Below are 22,336 nucleotides of genomic sequence, written 5' to 3'. Positions count from 1 at the left end.
TCTCCATAGACATCAAGAAAAAAAATAATCTGTTTATCATAACTGTAATTGCTCCACACATAAAATACACCGCTAATGATGTAAAAAGAATATTTATTGCCCATATGAAAGAACATACAGAAAAGTTCACACGCCAGCTTAATATTTCAAGTAGCAGAAATTATTTAGGAATATTGTAATATATTCCACTTTTGTGTTTCCCATCTATTCTGATCTTTCTAGACTTCTGTTTACTGCAGTATGTGGCCAAGGTTATTTACACAAACCAAACAAAGACTATAATTTTTTAATATTTAAGTCGCCCATGCATTTTGAAATATGTACGAGCTCTATTGCAGTGCCATCACAAGTTTCTTTTCAACAAAAAATTCTCTCAAGATTTACAGAGATTTATTGTTTAAAACACAACATACGAACAGACCATAATTTCTGAATATGACATTGAAACAAATATGGAGGAATTCCGTAGAAATGGAACATCCTTTGAGGAAATCTCGACCCGTATTTTTTTCAATCATGGTAAGTACGAGCACAAAAGCTTGCAGAATGAATCAATATCTTTCAATATTAAAAGCCAGCACGATGTTTTGTAGCTAAAAGACACATTTGAAGTTGTTGCAACATTCAAAAACAAATCATAACAATAAATGAACTAAAAATGACAACATCATCCCAACAATGAACATCTATGACTAATTCAAGCTTCATCCTTGCTCTGACATTATCAGTATTGTTACATATTTGGAGCTTCCCTCAGTGTCCTAAAAGCCCAGTGCCTGAACAAAAGGAAACAAATATGTTAGAACATGAACAGTGTTTGATAGAAATTTCCTCCAAAACAGGAACTTTACAGGTAAGTTTAATATGCATGTCAGAAATTATAATGATTGATAATGGTAAGTGTGTTCGTACCTTTAAATCCTTCCTCAGGCATACAGACTGGAATGAGAATTTTCAATGTCAACAAAAATACAGTCAAACATGTTTAAGAGAGACAGTAAAGACTTAAGTGGAAATACAATTAAACCTGTCGTAAACTGCACTCACCTTGATAAACATCATCCATTGCAGCGTAATCAGAAACTGGTTCATCAGCCTGGCAACGCAAAAGAAAAGTTAATCAATATGACTCACTCTCACAACGATCCTCCCCTACAATTCTGTCTTGGTAGGCAGCTTATAAGGTTTTGAAACAGCCAAAGTATCTGTCAATTTAGCATGAAAACGGAGTATGTTTTCCACCAGTCCTGTTGTTTTCTGTAGCTCAAATGTTGGCACATAGCACTAGCAATGCCAAGATCTTTGGTTTGATTCCAAGGGAACACATACTTATAAAATATATTGAATGAATATACTTTTAATAAAAGTGTCTGCCAAATGAATAAATGTATAATCCTATAATCTGAGGGTTATACCTTAAGGCATATGATGCTCTCTGGGATTACTCCGAGACTTCCTAGTGTGGCAGAGTCGTCGGTTAAACAGCGTCCATCTATAGACAGGTTTTGGTCAAACGGAGCAACAGAGAAAGCATGCATGATCTGTGGATACAGTAAGCAACATCACATGAGATATGAGCTGCATCAAACAAAAATGTATAAAAAGAAAGATCTACATTCTTGCTGTACAATCAGACCTGGATCTTTAGTTCTTTGAGCGTCTGGTTGGCAGAGATGATGAGGGCTTTCTCCCCACGCAGTTTCCTGTGCCTTGTGCTCCTCCTGATGCTCGACTTGGCAGAGGTGGTCATCACAGTTGTGGGTAGAGACACATTCTCATTCAGCTTCTGACGTTTGGCTCCAACCTCTGACTGACATATAGAAAGAGAAAAGGACAATAAGACAATGTTGCAGTAAGCAACTATGTGCAACTGAATGTGTTTTGACTGAACACAACTGCAGCTTTGACCTACAGCCAATGAGAGAGCAAGAAACGGGCACAGGAAGTTTCAGTGGGAGGAGTCCTGATGTACCTGCAACTAGCATGGCTGAGGAATCAAGAAAGTCTCATTGGACCGAAAAAATATAGGAAAAATTTGTGAAACACTGGCAGGAGGACAGTGCATATTTGATGTTTCACCTGAACTGTACCACAACTGGGTGGAGAAAGAGAAGAGTTGGAGAAATTGCCAATTCTCTTGAACAGTCAGGTAAGCAAATAGGTAGATTTTTCATATTGTAACCAATAAAATATATGATGCCTTCATATTTTAGGAGATTAAAAACATACACATCATATTCAGAAATGCAAAACATATGATCGTGCATTTGCTTCCTTAGCTTGTATCACTTCTCGCGTTTACTCATAATTTGGAGTCCAGGCAGAATCGTCGGGGATTTGTCAATTGTGAAATGCTTTGTAATGTGTTCACCCCTGTCGCCGATTCCTAGTGTAATTTGAAAACTCTATGACTTCCATGACAAGACAGACAGTTGTGTAATATGAACGGTACCACAATTCAACATCTTTGAAAGTCGTGTAGTGTGTAGGAGGCATTACAGTTTTGCTTTCCGTGGTGCTGGTGTGCACACTACATGACTGATAGCAGACTGGGTGTATCAACAACTTAATGTTATTAAGATGTGTTTTGGGTGGTCCAATCACAAGTGTACAAGCGATATATCACCATTAAATCTTGTCGTCTCTTTTGACCACTTGTGTTCGGATTTCGAGAGTCTAAGATTTCAGAGGACATACAGTACTGTGCAAATGTTTTAGGCATTTGTGAAAAATGTTGCATAGTGAGGATGTCTTCAAAAATAATGCCATAAATAGTTTTCATTTATCACTTAATGTCATACAAAGTCCATTAAACATAAAAAAGCTAAATCAATATTCGGTGACCACTTTTGCCTTTAAAACAGCTGCAGTTCTCCTAGGTACACCTGGACACAGTTTTTCTTGGTTGTTGGCAGATAGGATGTTCCAAGCTTCTTGGCGAATTCACCACAGTTCTTCTATTTAGGCTGTCTCAACTGCTTCTATCTCTAATTGTAATCTCAGACTGACTTAATATTCAATGGGGGGTTTTGTGGGGGCCATGACATCTGTTGCAGGGCTCTCTTTTCTACTATTCTATTCTTTTCTATTTGCAAAAGTAATGTTTGGGAGTCTAACATTTATATTTCCTATTAACACACTAAAGCTGAATATATAAATAACCACCTTAAGACAAATGCTTTTGTGATACATCTTATGTGCCAAAGACTTTTGCACAGTACTGTACAATTACTGAATGATAATAAAGCGAAAAAAAGTTAAATAGAAAGTGATAAAAACGGTGCACAGACTCTCTTAAACTTAGGTTAACTGCATTTGATAGTGCAAAAGTGATGTTCTGAGTAACATTCAGAGTTATTTTAGTACAGTAACTAAGCTCTTAATGCACGTGCTTCTCATATATATGTTCCTATTGTGCATGTTCTTGCATTTGCTTTTTAATTTTCAGATCATATGTTTATTTTCCTTTAAATTTTCATGTAACCAGAAAAAAAGACTGTCACAGCTTTCTTTAATGTTGTCCATTTATAACATATCGTCTAAAATGCATCTTAAAATTATGATATCGATGCCGTGTGAGCGGGGTTGAGCGGATTTCTTCCATGGAAATGCAGCATTAGAGCCCAAACATACTTCACGTAAACGCAGACACGAGAGCTTCACCAACGCATGGTCCCGATGTACATACATTACTCTGAGCTCTTGTGTTGCTCTGGAGGTTACAAAGCTTGGACCACAAGGGGGGAAAGAGTTTTTTAGCCACCTTGAAACCGGATGAGGTGGAGTCAACATGTTGACAGTTGATGAATGTGCTTTTGTATTTGCTAAAAAGATGACAGATAATTCTGTTTGTATAAATCTAACTTGTTCGGCAAGACTCTCCTCAAATTGCTGCTCCGCCATGACAGTTGTTGATTGGAAAAAGAAAATCCACTGTAATTCCCCTTGCGGCAACACTGAGAATACAGCGCATACTTGCATTAGGTTATGAATTCCGCTCTGACACGTTTCACAATGCAATGAAGTGTGAAATCGAGCTTGCGTAGCAAGATGCGGCTGCGTTCAAGTACTTACGTAGAGTATGTTTAGGCCTTTACACAATGCTGATTGGTTTATATTGATATGTTGAGCCCTCTTGTGGACGTAAGAGACAATGTTGATTTAAAATTCAAATCTTGCAGAGTTTTTCTCCCACCTGAAATAATGTCTTAAAAATTTTAATATAATTAGAATTTTGTTAATATTTCAATGAAAAATTCTAATTTAGTTTTGTCAGCCCTATTGACAGCCCTAATAGACAGACAAGGTATACAAACAACACTGAAGGTTTTGGGCAATCATTTTTAATTGTACCTCATTGAAGTCTGGATCTTTCTCTCCATCTAACTTTGGCTCATCTCTTTCGTCCTCAACATCTGACCCACTCACACTAAACTCAGGGGCAGATTCCTTAATCATCTATGGAGAAATAGAAAGGAACACAGACAGAATACATGCGTTTTTCTGAACAGTATATTCCTTAACCCTTGTGCAACCCTTGGTAAATTTTTGTCTTTTACATTTTTGATTTTGTTAATGCCAATGGCATAAAGTTTTCCGAAGGTGTGTATTTTGGGGAAATTTAGATTTTCTATACATCATTAATAATTCCCCACTGAAACCCAATATTTGATCCCTGTGCCATATCTATAATATTATGCTTCTTCCCCTGGCTTCAAAATTTAAAACTTTTATATTTCCACTAGATGGCACCATTGTTCTCATGTTTTTTCCTATTTTCTGTTTGCTGAATTTAGAGCATTCCAGGCCAATTGAATAAATTATGCAGCTAAAATTGTGTGGGTGTGTTAATATAGACGTTAGAGCGTGTTTTGTATGTGTGTATTGAGAAATGTGTGTGTGTGTGTGTGTGTGTGTGTGTGTGCATGCGTGCTAAAAACAACAATGAAGGACCTCCGAGTAACTTTTTTTATTGGCACAAGGGTTAATAGTGTTTAAGGAAAAATTTTTAAAAAGACTTACCGTTTTCTTGTCAATTACTTTACGAACATAAACAGTGGCCTGTGCATATTCCCGCATATCCCTCTGTTGCTGAAATATGAAGCCCTCTCTGCATTCTCGACACAAATCTAAAGGGATGCAAAACATTTTAAATAAAAAATAAAACCAGTGTGTCTTTTAGTGTCCCAGAAACCTGATTCAACAGTGTAATGCATCAATGAAAATACTGACTGCACATAGACCACTCATCTTACTTGGCTGAGTCTGGTATTTCACATTGCCGTTGTCTTGCGTTTTGTCGTAAATCCTACATATGGAGATGGCTTGGTCCACGAGAAACATCTTGCTGATCAACTCCCATTCAGCAGGCCAGAGAAGAGCTATACTGTGCATTGACAGACACAAACAAGTGCATTCAATCAACAGCATTTGTGGCATAATGTTGATTACCATAAAAAATTATTTAGACTCGTCCCTCCATTCCTTTAAAAAAAGCAAAAATCGATGTTATAGTGAGGCACTTATAATGGAAGTGAATGGGGCCGATTTTTGAAAAGTTTAAAAAGGCAGAAATGTGAAACTTATAATTTTATAAAAGCACTTACCTTAATTCTACATTACAAAACGTAGTAAAATTTTGAGGTCGACCGTTAGTGGATTTTGCCAATACCGATAACTAAGGAGGTGGAAAAGGCTGATAGCCGATTAATTCAAATTGTAAAAATATAATGTAAAAAGCCCAAAACACAAAAGGGACACTCATTTTGAAATGTTAGAGACTTTGCTCCATTTCAGTGCTCTATAATTAAGTGTTACGTTTTTATGGCCTATATATGAACAAATTGAAAGTTTTTTAGAATATATACATTTCGTCAGATGAGATTTAATGAGGAGTAAGGTTTATTATTATTATTTACAATATATGAAGTTGGAGACACAACATATGAACTGACGGGACATGTTTCTATAAAATATTTTTTTTTTGCATGCCCTCAATTTAGAACACTTAATTATCTAATGAAAATAAAAAAATGTGCATTAAAGTAAGGATAAAATTTTAGATGAATATTGTCCATTATGACAGATTTAGATATAGTAAATCCCCATGATTTTATTTAACTTCCGCTGTTATACTGTAGAATTAAGCATTTCTAACTGCAGACTACACCAGCGCTAGCCACAGAGGAACAAGAAGGAATAATAATAATTAAAAAAAAACTATAGCCACAGATTTTTGCAGATAACCGATAGATCCAAAAAGCAACTATCGGCACCGATGGTTAAAACCGATATATCCGTCTACCTCTAGTAAAATTGGCTATAACATTACACAGAAAAGATTTGTAAGTAGGCCTGTCGCGATTATAATACAACAGTCTGATCGTGGTTATTGGTTTTGATTGTTTACTCAAATTCATTCACATTTTAATGCCCAAATAAGGCAATTTTAAGCGAATGCATAAATGCCATCAACAGCGCATTTGTGTGTAAATTAGTCAAGTTCCAAGTGTCACCGACGTCAACCAGCTCATGGCAAATGTTCTTGGTCATAACAGATTCATACAAGGTGTGTTTATGACACAGAGGAGGACACACACACGTTATTTTAATGTAAAATATTTGTGTAAACTGTGTACATTTAAAATTTACCAAAACTATTATATTGTAATAATAAGTACTTGTAATATGGTAAAAAAAAGTATATCAAAATACTTATTAATAAATATTGTGGCGAGCAGGGCGTGTGCGAGCGGGGTCTGGGCAGAGTGAGGCCAAGAAGAGAAGTGGTTATCGAGTTCCACCTGTGTGCCACACCGGTCTCGTGTTACAGTGAGGAGTGGCGGGAGTATTTAAGGAGAGGAGACAGCGGCAGGCGTGGAGGGAGAGATGCACGTGGAGCTGTGTGCATGCTTCAATATTTGTGTGTGTTTGAGCTAAATAGTTTGTTATTAAAAGTCTTGTTCACCCGGTTCCCACCTCCTCCTTTAAAGAGAGTTAAGAACCTTGTTACGTTGGTGCCGAAACCCGGGAAGAAGAAAGGATGTGCTGTCATGGAGTCCTGGCTGAGGACCATTTGACAGTGTTTTGACAGAAGCTGTCGATCCAGTCTCTCTCTCCTCTCGCTTTCTCCCCTCTCTCTCTCCCCCTCTCCCTACTCCCAGGCATGCGCAGGTCGGACCCAGAGACCATCCTGCAGCGCGGCGGCTGAGGTGCCAACATTCCTTCCCTAGAAAAAGTTGCAGGCCAGAAGACTAAGTTTGGCTATGGGGATATGTGGTGGGCAGGGCGTGGGCATCTGGGCAGAGTGAGGCCAGCAAGATAAGTGGTGAACAAGTTCCACCTTTGCACCACACCAGTCTCGCATTCCAGTGAGGAGCGGCGGGTGCATTTAAGGAGAGGAGAGAGGGACACAAGCAGCAGTGTGTGTGTCTACATGTCAGTGTGAAGCAATCTTATTGTGTGTCACTGAAGGGTGCAGCAATAAATGTCTGTGTATTGTTCCCAGCTTTCTCCTTTCCAATCAACAACAAACCTTGTTTCAAATATGTAAAAAAGACTTAAGGTGTATAAAGCACAAACCCACCTTAAGAAATATGTCCATTTATATGATGATTAATTGTGAAAAACCAAAAAGAGACAATTAAACATCATAGCCCTAAAACAGACAATTAATCGTCATAATAGCAATTATTTGTTTGAAAATGAATTGCCAGCTAAATTTCATAACCGTGACAGCTCTATTAGTAAGTGATTTTATCACACTATAATTATGTTAACAAGCATATTGATTATGTCTTTTGGCTATACTTTTGAAATAGTGAGATTTTTAATGCATATGGAATTGGCCCCATTCACTTCAACTGTAAGTGCCTCACTTGAACCAAGATTTTAGCTTTTTTTGTTTAAGGAGGGGCAAGTCAAAATTAATTTGTGGTAATCAATATTATGCCACAAATGCTGTCGATTGGGCTTAACTATTATTGAACCTGGAATATTCCTTTAAACTGATACATTTGAAGAATTTCAATGCAATCTAAAATAATAAACATTATATAACTGTTATGAAACTTTCTATCTTCAGTTCTGAATATAAAAAGTATTGTTTGTTTGAGAGGTCATGTATGAGAGACTCACTGTTGGGCATCTCCCTGGAGCATGGAGTCATAGGTGAACATGAAGCCACCATGAGGGCAAAGCAGGATACTGTTCCCTATACTGGACACTGGGTTGCTCTTTGCTGGTCTCCTGTGGTGGTTTTATGTATAACAGGTCACATTACAATTAATAAAGACAAATACAAATAAATGATCTCTGTAAAAATATTTGACCTTATTATACTAGTTTAACAAGAAACCTTTGAGCTATTTTATTTATTTTTCATTTTAGACCAAAATGTATAAACGTAACAACTCCTAAAGTCCATTAAGATTAATCTTTTATAATGATTTGGACTATCTACATACTTTAAGTATCCATGCATGTAACTATCTATCTATCTATATATATATATATATATATATATATATATATATATATATATATATATATATATATATATCTGTCTATAAGGCCTATATAAGACTTTTTAATCTTTCAGAAACGGCTTTGTCAAGCCAATATTCTTAAAGCTTTTCTAGTTAAAAAACAAAACAAAAATTATCTTTAAACACAAATTTTCCTTAACCTACGGAAGAGGATTAGGGCCAAGCAATAATAAAAAAATAAAACCATCTTGAGATTAAAGTCATTATAATGCGAGATTAAACTTAACGAATTTTTTCTCGAAACACAACGACTTTATTCTCGATATTTAATGAGTTTATTTTCAAGATTGTATTTCGACTTTTTTCTCGAAATTTAACGAGTTTAATCTTGCATTATAATGACTTTAATCTCGATATTTAATGAGTTTATTCTCAAGATTGTATTTCGAATTTTTTCTCGAAATTTAACGAATTTAATCTCACATTATAATGACTTTAATCTCGATATTTAATGAGTTTATTCTCAAGATTGTATTTCGACTTTTTTCTCGAAATTTAACGAGTTTAATCTCGCATTATAATGACTTTAATCTCGATATTTAATGAGTTTATTCTCAAGATTGTATTTCGACTTTTTTCTCGAAATTTAACGAGTTTAATCTTGGATTATAATGACTTTAATCTCGATATTTAATGAGTTTATTCTCAAGATTGTATTTCGACTTTTTTCTCGAAATTTAACGAGTTTAATCTCGCATTATAATGACTTTAATCTCGAGATGGCTTTATTTTTTTTTATTATTGCTTGGCCCTAATCCTCTTCCGTATTAACCTGATAACAAGGGTATAAATGTAAAAAAAAAAAAGTGTACAAATCTGATATACTAAATAAATAGAGAAAAAATCCTTTACCTGATAAATTTCTTCCATTCATCCACGAAGTAAAGGGGTACAATGTACAGAACATCTGTTTCCTGAAACACAAACCAGAGTCAGTAAAAGTCTGCAAAGCTGCAATTAAGGGTGAAATACTGATATGTTGGAAGCTGACATTTAAATGATTTAAAACATCAGGGAGAAAATGAAGTCAACTTTTTGGAATGTTACCTGTGGCCATTTCTGCAGTATGGGCCGGTTCTTCTCCTGGAAGAGGTTTAGCAGTGAGCTCTTCTGTTCACTGGCCATCATTCTGTTCAGAGCCTCGTTCTCTTTACCTTCTCTTTCCAAACTCTGAGAGAAACAGTAAATCCAAAAACCTTCTAAGCGTTCCTCTAACCTTCTAAAATGCCATCTAGGTAGGTAGCTCACTAGATTTTGAGACACAGCCCTTGTGCGTGTCCACTTCACAATGCTAAAGCATGGTTACACCTTTGAACTATGAAACACAAAAATGAATAAAAAAAATATATATTTTTGATGAAAAAACGTTTGTTCAGATAACATGGTAAAACATTCATTATATTTCTTGAAGTGCCCGTTACCATGCACTGTTGACAGGGCTCGTCATGTTGGGTGAATTCTGGGGCTTTGGGGAAATACATTCGTAGTTTATTCCACACCTCAGTAGAAACCAGACGCCTGTCATTCTCTAGTATACTCAAACCACCTGCGGCAAAAGGAAACATCACAATAACAAAGAAGGAACATTTTGTTTAGTAAGTGTTGCCAAATGTCTTCAGATAACATACTGACACATATCAAATAGTAATAGATATATCACATATACATATATATATATATATATACATATATATATATGTGTGTGTGTGTAATCAGTAACCCTGTCCACATGGTCAAAAAACACTCAATATTTTGAAGCCATTTTCCAAAACGTTTGAAAACGTATTTTCAAAGTATTTTAATATATTTTGAGTAAACACTGTGTAAAATAATTTCCACATTTAACCCATTTGCTATCATTAAACAGTCTGTGGAAAGTTAATGATAGAGATCTGTATAAATCAGTTGTCACCCTTGCTTTCTAGCCGACCACTACTTTAAAAACAAAAATAAAAGAACCCTTGTAAAAACTCCAACAAAAATACTTTGTTTTGTGTTTTGTTATGTATCACTAAGGCTGCGTGATATCACTACAAAAAGTATCTCTATATTTTTAGCCTATTAATGATATTTGATATACATCTAATAACGAATTCATTCAATATTTTAAAGGCACTGAATAAAAAATAAATAAAGGCATGATTCACCAGTTTTTCACTAAATGAAAGGAGAATGAGATTTAGTCATTTTCATTTATATGCACTTTTACATTTAGATTGTATATACAATGATACAAAGTAGCTTAATAAAAAGCATTATTTACTTGTGAATGAAAAAGATGTGCAAAAAATCAATATTACGGTGGGACCCAGTCGTTTATTATTATAATATAATACTGAATTATTATTATTATTTTGAGGATTAGATTTGTTGTATATAAAATTCATACATTTCAGTCCTATTTACTTTACCTTTACCTGGAGCTTTTATTTTGACACTGAAAATGCAGTGTGTAGTTAACAATAGCTGTTTCCATTCAAGTTGCATTTTTAATTCATGGCAAAAACCATAATATCGCAAAAAAAATAATAGGAATAAAATAGCGTTTACATTCCATTTGTTCAAAAGAACAAAATCGTAAATGTAGCCAATGTGACACTTTTTAGAGCACGCAGACAAAAATTGTAAAGAACTTTGTCGCATGTCTGGGAGCAACAGCGAATCACACAGTTCCTCCTCTCATATCTTTGCTGCGCAGATCTATAATATGTTTTTCAAAAGTGTCAATAAACCTGCTCTTCAGCACAGTTCAAGTTTGTATTTAACTTATTTGCTCAGCAAACTCCATGCAGGTTTTGGATTTTGTAGACACCATTATTTCAGGATGACCAGAGCAACATTTCATATCTGATGATTGGTTCTGTGGTTAGCCTAGTTATGAATGAATATCACATCACATTTTTTTTATGTGCATCTTGTATTCCTAATAAATTCAATATTGGTTTATTCTGTAAATGTGTTTCCATCATAAGTAAATTTTTTTAAGTAAGCGTATACGGTTTTTATGCACAGTTTGGAGATTTTATTCACATCTAGGTGTTTCCATCCAGAAGTTTACATGCGATATCCCCAAAAATATGTGGATGGAAACCCAGCTAGTGTCCACATCTGTCAACTCTGGACTTTCTGTTATATTGTGCTTCCTTTATAGATTTGTATAAATTTATTTGCGGTTACTAATGTTTGGAATTGCGTGAATGTTTGAACTTGCAAGTACTTTTATTTCACAATGAATTTGAACTGCTCAAAAAACATGAGCCACACACATGCACAGAACAGTGCGTTACCATCATTATGAAGCGCACACAGTTCATGTTTATCTGTCTTTAATTGTAGCCTTTTGCAGTTTAATAATCACATATGACCATATCACCATTCTGATGTTATTTTGATTAATTGTGCAGCCCTAATGGATTGTCTACAGATGCGCTCTTTAGTAAACATTATGGCCAAATAAAAAGCAACAGAAAAACATTGATTTATTTTTATATTGTGAATATTCTACATATCGCCCAGCCCTACATAACACCACAGAAAACAAACCAACCGTGATGACAAAGAATGTCTTCATTAAAATTCTTCATCTCTTCACCATCCCCTTCTTCATTATCTCTTTTACCTCCATCTGCTTACAAAAAGATAACAAAAACTGCTCAACACAGCTGCATGACAAGAAATACAGCGAACCAAAGGAGAATAACAGATATTTAGATTTAGACATAGTTATGCTATCATAACTTTAATTAGTCTAAATCAAGTACCTTTTACTGCTTGGCTAATGCTTTTCTCTCCATTAACTTTGTTGTTGTTATGTTTGGTTTCCTCCTCATCCTCCTCCAACTGGTCTAATGCTAACTGCCTCCAACTCCTTAGAGAGGCCTTCCCGATCCAGAACCCTGACTCATCACTACAACACAGCCACACAAACACATTTTTATGACCTGCAGTAGCTGTATCTGTTGGTGATCCTGATTAAATAGCAGTTGACCGGTTTCCTTACCTTTTTAAAGAGGCTTTGGCAAGATTTGTGACCTCTCTGTAATCTTCACTAAGTTGGTTTTTCAGTCGGAGCACTCGACATCGCTGAGCAACACAGTCTCGGCAAAGAGAAGACCCTAAATGCATCCAGGATGGAAAGGTATATGAAAGGGGAAAAAAATTCCCAAATAATTAAAGTGCACAAATGTTTGAAAGGATTAGGGGATATTGAAAGCAAAATGACTAAGCAGCCCTTACGGTCTAGTCTCGGACCTCCTCCATAACGGTCGAAAAGGACCTGGGCGGCCTTCAGGGATATTCTTTTGGCCTCACCGATCTTATCTGGGTGCAGTTTGCCATGAGAACACAGGAAATGGCTGTTGTCAATTTCCTTGATGGCCGTGGAGTCATCAAGCCATTTCTTCAGCCATTCCAGAGGCAAAAACTCATAAGGCTGGTCTAAAATACACAAGAGGAGACCAGGCATTAATACTTTCAAACAAACAAAAAAACGATTCTGTTAATTATAATCAGATTATAGGTGAAACAAAAAAGTGGCTGAAGATAATTCTGAGATGTTTTAGTTACACGTGGAGATTTTCACAGTTTATATTGTCAGAGAAACTGAAGCACAAGCATTTTTACGGACCGTCCTCAGCAGGTAACAATTCGTAGAGCTCCTTCACCTCCTCATGTTTGGCTTTGCCTTTGTCAACGCTCTGTTTTCGCATGTCTGCCATTTCATTACACCACTCCTCAAACTTCTTGTTGTCCTGGTCCACCAGCTTCTGTAGAAAAGCTGAAAACCATCGAATAGATTTGAGGAAAGGCTTTAACAGGGTTGCCATGGCTACTATGATGGGTAGTGTGTAATTATTATGATTGAAAAATATTTTGAGCCAATTTGAAACATTTAATGACAGAAATGACTTAAAAGGTAATATATTTATATACATTTTTTTTAAAAGGGTCATATAATTTTTATTTACTTATAATAATAGTAAAGGTTTTTGCAAAAAAAAGTCATAATATAGTATTAAATTACCTTTTTTCACCCTGTCTCTGGCACTCGGATTTCTGTGCTGTCTCCTTTAAGACTTCAACAAACACGCCCATTGGGTTATGATTGACTAACATCTTTGAAGTGCAAACACCCCTTACCAACACTAGTATAACTGTTTTTTCCCCCAAGAATAAAGGAATGAAAAGGTGCAAGGAATTACAAAACCTCCTAAAAAGCACTCAGTCTAGGCAATCATTAATAGCTAAACTATGTCTCAATTTGCAATCAAACTAACAATTTATGTCAGGCAGTGTCCAACAGAATCAGCAAAAGACATTAATCTCTAAACAACACCTCACAAATACTAGCGCATAAAAGGAATAAACCTAAAGCATTAAAGAGTCTAAACTTCTTGCAGATGGTTTTACTGTGCTGACTGTTAAGCACAGCAAGCTATCATCATGTAAAAGCACTTTCTAAGAATATTAGTAGTCAACCACACTAATCGACTAGTTAGTATTTCGATTATTAGACGACAAACTTGGCACATCCCTAAACTGTCAGCATACTGTTGCTTTTGAATATTTAAATTGGCAGCCAAAGGTTTGGAATAATGTACAGATTTTTATCTTATGGAAAGAAATTGGTACTTTTATTCACCAGTGGCATTCAACTGATCACAATGTATAGTCAGGACATTAATAAAGCGAAAAATTACTATTTACAATTTGATTTAAAAAAAAAAAAAAAAAATTCTTCTTAAAGTACTTTAAAGAGCTCTCATCAAAAAACCCTCCAACTGCAGCAATGACAGCTTTGCAGATCCTTGGTATTCTAGCTGTCAGTTTGTCCAGATACTCCGGTGACATTTCACCCCACGTTTCCTGTAGCACTTGCCATTGTCTTGTCGGGCACTTCTCACGCACCTTAGTCTAGCTGATTCCACAAAAAAAAAAAAACACTCTTTTCCAATTATCTATTGTCCAATGCCAATGTGTTTCTTTCCCCACTCTAACCTTTTCTTGTTGTTTGTCTGTTTAAAAAGTGGCTTTTTCTTTATAATTCTTCCCATAATGCCTGCACCCCTGAGTCTTCTCTTTACTGTTGTAAATGAAACTGGTGTTGAGAGGGTAGAATTCAATGAAGCTGTGAGCTGAGGACATGTGAGGTGTCTATTTTTCAAACTAGAGACTCTGATGTACTTATCCTCTTGTTTAGTTTTACATCTGGCCTTCAATGTTAAAAAGCCAAAAGACAATGATAAGCTTAATTTAACAAACCAAATAACTTTCAACTGTGTTTGATATAATGGAAAGTGCTTTTCTAGTACCAAATTAGCAATTTAGCATGATTACTAGAGGTGTTGGACTGATGGCTGCTGGAAATGGGGCCTGTCTAGATTTGATCAAAAATGACTGTTTTAAAATGGTGATGGTGCTGTTTTTACATCAGTAATGTCCTGACTATACTTTGTGATCAGTTGAATGCAACTTTGGTGAAGTACCAATTTCCTTCCGAAACAGCAACATCTGTACATTATTCCAAACTTTTGGCCACCAGTGTATATTATTATGCATACAAGATATGGTGATAATGTAATACTATATAAAGCATAGAACAGTGAAAATAGTCCAGACTAACACAAGCTGCGAATGTGAAGGGTTAATAAATCTGTATCCAGCTGTAATGGACGGTCGAGCAAGGTGTTAACCTATGCAGTGTGACCGCTTCAATACGCATCTCAAGTAATGGGAAATGCGGAATGTTCGCCAGTCAACCAGGGGAGGGGATTGTCCTCGACTGTTTTGCTGCTTTAATACGTGATAATGGACACCCGATGTGTTCATTTCTGGCCATAATATGGGCCATCCTGGAAAATACAACTCAGGCAAACTATTTTTTTCATATTGTTCATTATTTATCACAATAAGCATTTCATACCATTAATGGAGGAGGAAATACATTTCATAGGTTTGTTAGACCTCAAGAATGAATGTATACATACCTTTTTTGCTTACAAGTAAACCCCAAAGGGTAAGATACCTTTAAAGTATACTCAGTTTAGGATTAAATTCTATATAAGGTGTCACATATTTTCAATGAAATTCTGTCAATTTCATCATCTTTAGCTGGCATTTGACTCCACTGATAGACTTTCTTTCTCCACACTCCAGCACAATAGGTGGCAGTAATGTACCTTAAACTGGATTATCAACTGCCAATACACATTACAAGAAGAAGCACTATCTTGCCTGTGACAGTGGTATGGATCATGAAAAAACTATTTGTTTTTGCAGAGTAGAATCTATGTTCTTTTCAGACTGGAGAGGAAGTTTTGAGTTCTGAAACTTATGTTTTTATAGTATAATGTCCTCTTATGTGCCAAATATCAAGGCAAATTTGATCCCTCATGACATGACCCCTTTAAAATGTATACAATTTGAAAATGTATTCAGAGTCAGATTTATTACCTGGTACTTCAACATTTGTCTCTGTTTGTTCACTTTCATCTGTCTGCCGTTTGTACACCAACATGTAAGCGTTCCTTGAGCAGTGATAGCCTTTGCTACATTTTGGCTTTCGAGTTTGAGATTTGGCAGTCTCAGCTGAAATGTAAAAAAGTAAATTAGGACTGAACCGCAAAGAGAACTGCACAAACCAGCTGTAAGAATATCTACAAAACTTAGACATCATCCAAAGTACAGTGGAGATAAACTGCATCACTCCTTACCAATGTCTTCCTCAATGCCCAACTGAAGTTTCTTGCCCTCCATTTTCTCAATTTCCTCATCGTTGAATTTGTACCAGTCATTGGTATGGGCGTCTCTAACGTGAGCTATGTAGTGACCAGAGTATGCGCTTACGCCGCGATGAATCAACACTGCACTGAGCTCATACGTGCACGTTTCCTCTGAGTTCAGAGACAAAGAAAACATCAATTAATGTTCATTATACTTTATCACATTGTGGGATGACGTACTCTCCAGGGAGATTCTTAGATGCATATTAATGCATAAAACGCAGTGTACCTTTTCCTTCCAAAAATGGTCCCATGTCAAGAACTTCTGGAAAACTAATGAAGGTGTTCAGCTTCTTCTTGTGACTACTTTGCCTATAAAAGAAAAGACAAAGACCATGATTAAATATGGTGATAAAACATCTGATAATAGATAAATGGAGAGAAGTAAGGTATTATGATAATTACCTATCAAAAACAAAGCGCATGAGCTGAAAGTTCAGCATGCAGGGAAGACTCTGAAGCTTGATTCTCCGTGTAGCGTTCTGTTTACTCTGACAGCTCTCACAAAAGTAACGATTATCACCTTCTAGCTTTTCCTCCTAAACATGGTAAATAGATAACACACTGAGACTTTTAAGATCTGAACTAAAAAAAATATGGCAAAAAGCAATATATTTGGGGCTGTCAGCAAAAGAATAGTGGTTGTTGTTGTTAGTACTCACCTTCAGAAACTCTGTGACACACTCTGTGAGGTTTTTGTGTCCTTGAATGTTCAGTTCCAGCTCATAAAATCGAGATGGTAGAGGAGACTCACGTCCACACTTGTTGCATCTGTTATGTACACCAAAACAATAATTTATTTTAGTGTGAACAGTCATTCTCCACATTGACTTAAGGTCCGATATACTTCCTGAGAAGTTCTTATTCGTTCAGGGGTAAAAAGAAGTTCTAAGCAGGCAAGCAACAGTATATTGTTTACGAACATTCAGACATCCGCCACAACACTGGTAGAGGTGTTTAGAAGTACATTTAAATACGAGGATGCTACATGTAAAACCTTAACTAACGCTACATTAAAATGTATCATCAATGACTTTATGCCCCGTTCTATGAGTAAAATTCGCATGAGGTCAGTAAATGAAGCTGTTTTTACCATTCAATGATGATTTAAAGTAATATATGCAGCAGATATAGTTTAATTTGTCTCTTGTTTCTCAATTCATGATGTTAATACGCTAACGTGATATATGCGGTCATAATACCGCATATAGAGTTTCAGTTACACTCTGTTATTGTAATTTATGATGACACTGATACTGCTGCAAAGAAGGTTGTATAAAAGAGCATTAATGTGCAGAAAAAAGGTAAAAGAATTATGATAGAGGCATATCTTACTTCGGGCAGGTGTTTGAATGGCTTTCGCTGCAGATGTCTCATGAGTGAATGGGCACTTGAGAGTATTTGATTAGATTTTATTCCTTTTGTAAACTAATAAAAAAATAATAATAAATCGCATGACATGGTCTTGAAAAATGTCTCTACGCGAACAAACGTACAGAGGTTGGTACGTTTTCACCAGCTCGCTAGTAACTTGGCATGCTGGGTGTGTTCATGGTGACTAAATTTGACTGACTGAACAACGTAAACAAAATCAGCTGTTGGCCTCAAGGTAGGTGGAGCTTGAGGTCACACCTACCCAGTATGCGAGTATTCACCATTCGCTTGCGGTCAGAGAAGTATATTTTGAAAGGCAACGTGGTCGACTGGGTGCAATCTGATCCATAACGCGGAAAAACAATGTATGCCTAGGCATTAAGACTGTAATCAAAACTCGCCATTTTAACTAAATGTCAGAGTGACCACAATAAATCAACACAAAACAAATGCCAAAGCAAAATTTAAGTAAAATAACCTACACTGTAACATATGAGAACTGTCCACAGAACTGCTGTTGGATAACATTTTGTAGGTGTGGGTCTTTCTGCTTTGATAGTGTGTCCTCTAGAAGTGACAGGAAGAGTTTGGAGAATTCCTGAGCATCCTACCAACAGAAAGCAAACAGCTGGCTTGTAAACATTCACAGCGTAAACAGCGTACTCAAGCAAAGCATGTTGGTCTTCCATTGGCCTACCTGCTGTTGCCCTGTGTCGAGCCCAAGAGCCTTCACCAGCCCAGAGGGGTCGATATATCGTCTATTGCTGTTCTGTAGCAATGCAAACAGATACTGCAGATGTTCACATATCGTCCTTGGCTCATAATCTGTGGTACACAGAATAATGTGAACGAATTACGTTAAATTAGGCTTTGTAAGATTAGTTTGCAGTTGAAAATACATGTTTACAGTTTGCAGGATAAATCCTGAGCAAAATGATTGTGAGTACAGTCATTCACCACAGTGCACTTGAAACTCAGTAGTCACTTTGGCTGAAAAGCATGTCCTAAAAGGCAACTATCTAAATATCTGTTTCGAAAATAAACTTTGTTTCATTCTACACTCACCTAAAGGATTATTAGGAACACCTGTTCAATTTCTCATTAATGCAAATATCTAATCAACCAATCACATGGCAGTTGCTTCAATGCATTTAGGGGTGTGGTCCTGGTCAAGACAATCTCCTGAACTCCAAACTGAATGTCAGAATGGGAAAGAAAGGTGATTTAAGCAATTTTGAGCGTGGCATGGTTGTTGGTGCCAGACGGGCCGGTCTGAGTATTTCACAATCTGCTCAGTTACTGGGATTTTCACGCACAACCATTTCTAGGGTTTACAAAGAATGGTGTGAAAAGGAAAAACATCCAGTATGCGGCAGTCCTGTGGGCTGAAAATGCCTTGTTGATGCTAGAGGTCAGAGGAGAATGGGCCGACTGATTCAAGCTGATAGAAGAGCAACTTTGCCTGAAATAACCACTCGTTACAACCGAGGTATGCAGCAAAGCATTTGTGAAGCCACAACACGCACAACCTTGAGGCGGATGGGCTACAACAGCAGAAGACCCCACCGGGTACCACTCATCTCCACTACAAATAGGAAAAAGATGCTACAATTGGCAAGAGCTCACCAAAATTGGACAGTTGAAGACTGGAAAAATGTTGCCTGGTCTGATGAGTCTCGATTTCTGTTGAGACATTCAGATGGTAGAGTCAGAATTTGGCGTAAACAGAATGAGAACATGGATCCATCATGCCTTGTTACCACTGTGCAGGCTGGTGGTGGTGGTGTAATGGTGTGGGGGATGTTTTCTTGGCACACTTTAGGCCCCTTAGTGCCAATTGGGCATCGTTTAAATGCCACGGCCTACCTGAGCATTGTTTCTGACCATGTCCATCCCTTTATGGCCACCATGTACCCATCCTCTGATGGCTACTTCCAGCAGGATAATGTCACAAAGCTCGAATCATTTCAAATTGTTTTACTGAACATGACAATGACTTCACTGTACTAAAATGGCCCACAGTCACCAGATCTCAACCCAATAGAGCATCTTTGGGATGTGGTGGAACAGGAGCTTTGTGCCCTGGATGTGCATCCCACAAATCTCCATCAACTGCAAGATGCTATCCTATCAATATGGGCCAACATTTCTAAAGAATGCTTTCAGCACCTTGTTGAATCAATGCCACGTAGAATTAAGGCAGTTCTGAAGGCGTATTAGTATGGTGTTCCTAATAATCCTTTAGGTGAGTGTATAAGGTACACATCACATGATGTGGCTGATGACAGGCAAAAATACCTTGCACTAACCTGAATCTGTGTTGTGCCCTTCTGCTCTGGAATTCTGAAAAAGATACAGGGCTCTGCGGAGATCCAGATTGTGGAACCACACCTGGAGGAAAGTGTTCACATAACAAGTTGCCCCAAGATTCGTCAGGCCAACAAATGTGTTCTGGAACAGAAAACACAATGCAGAGTGGGGGCATAGCTACCATAAGGGACTGTGCAAGATCAGGCATCAAAAATCACAAACAACAAATCACTACTGTGATGATTCGTAATCACAACAATGTTATGGAAGGACTGTTATGGTGTCACTTGCTGAATGGCTTTCACTAAATGATGGTGAATAATTATTGGTGTACCTTATCTCGTCTCTCTGAATTTGGGTCATCGATGTTGTGGAAGGTATTTTCATCAATATCACCCAACCAGGACTGTTCTCCAATACCAACTAGACAATTTGGATTCCCTTTACAGTTCCTCCTGTGTGGCATCAAAAAAATGGCATGTGTACTTAAATGAACATTACCACCAAAAGATTGCTTTATCATGCAGCTAAAGTATCATTAAAAATAAATAAACAGAAAGAAAAAAAGAAGTTAAAAACAAATCAAACTGCCACCAGATTACCTGCATGCCCCTCTCTTGCACGCTGCTACTGCAATTCTATAAGCTAGTTCAATATGTTCATTTGTGATGTTCTCAGGTTTGACTGTCTCTGCCCACCGCCACGCAGCTTTTTCCAGCTGCAATCGAGGTGCCATCCTGTATACAGAAACACATACACACACCTTTAGAGTTACACATAAATCCTGCACACAAAAACACAACATACACCTAATTACAGTTGCACAAGCCTGGAAAGATTTCCACACATAGTCGGCACACAGATAATCACAACACACAAACATTTTGAGAAAGTTACACACACCTAGACAGATATGGACACACATCTTTTACAAAGAAACACACATACATATCTCCATCATGCACACAGGCCTTGCATTTGCATCACTGGTCCAGCATGCACAACACAGCACTTATTTTAAATCACACACCACAAAAAACACCTAAATGCCAGCCAATGAGTGAGTTTACAAACAAACATTTGGCAAGCACTTAAAAAACATTTAAATAGCACCACTGATTCCCTATCAGTCCAAACACATATTTATCTGTCACAAATTAGACTGAAAACATACCCTTAAAATGAAATACGTTGCGTCACAGGCTCGAAACAACTGTAATGTTTGGTAAAACTTTTGTAAAGCAAATATATATATATATATATATATATATATATATATATATATATTTTTTTTTTATCGATGCCGCTAAAGCTACGCAGTTAGCATGCTAGTAAGCTAGCTCTTCACTTATTTTCATCAAAATAAAATCCTCTTGGCTTTAATTTACCAGGAGCCTCTGGACTGTGAAGATGTTTTAATAAATAAAGAATTTTAAATAACACTTTATTGATGGTACGTTTGTATTTAGCGCCCTTGCGTCAGCTTTTAAATAAATATTTTTTGTCCCTTCGTCAGTTTCAAACTTCAGTGAGACGTACGTACTTACGCGTGACGTAACATGGCGTCTGACGCAAGGGCCTACGTTGTGCGTCTTGATCCGTATCGCTAAAAAACCTTGTTGCCAAATGGCAACAGAAATAATTAACTTAGCCTTCATGTCGCATTGTTGGAATTAATAAAAACAATAAATAAAAGACCGTTTTAATAACATTCTTTTTTTAAGAAAATTAACAGTACTATTTCTGTACGACATTCTTTGCTAAATTAAAGGTATGTTATTGTTCAAAATCAATTTAGAACAGTTTTACAGATAAATAGTGAAATACGAATATATTTTTAGGCAGTGGAATCGATAAGGCTACATGACTACAGTTATTTGTTTATTTGGTAGTATTGATTGTAGCATATATAAATGTATCTATTTATTAGTAGGACAGCTGTGTGTCTTCTTCATAGATTTCACCAAACACAAGTGCACAATTTGTAAATGTTTAACCCAAACAATATGTAGACACATTATTCAACATACTGTTCACTTTTATAATAATAAAGTGTTTAAAATGTATATTTAAACTTTATCTTGTGACAATTGTGACCATGTGGATTCCCAGTGACTAAACACTCAAAGGAGCAGAGAGTCCAATAGAACTTTTTAACAGAAAGTTTCATTCACTGTTAAAAGGCCCCAAAAGGTTTAAGAGAGACTTTAATGGGACTTTAAACTTTACCTTAGAACTTTGAATAAGGAAATGTCATATTGAGGTTTCAGTGCCACATAAGGTCACAAATTAAGTATACAATGCATTTATGCAAAATTATGGAGC

At 36.6% G+C, this 22,336-nt stretch overlaps 1 protein-coding gene across 7 annotated transcripts; it reads right to left on the bottom strand.

Annotated features, from left to right (window-relative positions):
• Positions 1–86: 86 nt before the first annotated feature.
• Positions 87–21,562, bottom strand: usp48 (ubiquitin specific peptidase 48). 7 transcript variants are annotated; one of them, XM_052101934.1, is made up of 28 exons: positions 21,555–21,562; positions 20,614–20,748; positions 20,346–20,466; positions 20,011–20,152; positions 18,399–18,526; positions 18,184–18,308; positions 16,990–17,098; positions 16,733–16,866; positions 16,557–16,639; positions 16,259–16,438; positions 15,999–16,133; positions 13,174–13,323; positions 12,783–12,983; positions 12,547–12,661; positions 12,308–12,453; positions 12,094–12,174; positions 9,968–10,092; positions 9,594–9,716; positions 9,399–9,460; positions 8,137–8,247; positions 5,256–5,386; positions 5,023–5,129; positions 4,354–4,458; positions 1,637–1,810; positions 1,416–1,541; positions 1,048–1,096; positions 913–939; positions 87–776 (listed from the first exon to the last, which is right to left on the bottom strand). In XM_052101934.1, the coding sequence occupies exons 2-28, from the start codon at positions 20,745–20,747 to the stop codon at positions 754–756; spliced, it is 3,147 nt and encodes a 1,048-aa protein (XP_051957894.1). In that variant the 5' UTR covers position 20,748; positions 21,555–21,562; the 3' UTR covers positions 87–753. The 7 variants fall into 7 exon arrangements, 6 of the variants coding, with proteins under 6 accessions (XP_051957894.1, XP_051957892.1, XP_051957893.1 ...); XM_052101932.1 differs by lacking the exon at positions 21,555–21,562 and adding an exon at positions 21,186–21,549; XM_052101933.1 differs by lacking the exon at positions 21,555–21,562 and adding an exon at positions 21,400–21,549.
• Between the last annotated feature and the right edge of the window lie 774 nt (positions 21,563–22,336).

This window comes from Xyrauchen texanus, chromosome 32 (genome assembly GCF_025860055.1).
Source record: "Xyrauchen texanus isolate HMW12.3.18 chromosome 32, RBS_HiC_50CHRs, whole genome shotgun sequence".
NCBI lineage: Eukaryota > Metazoa > Chordata > Actinopteri > Cypriniformes > Catostomidae > Xyrauchen > Xyrauchen texanus.
Note: the sequence above shows the minus strand (reverse complement) of the source record. Positions and strands in the feature narration are given on the sequence as shown.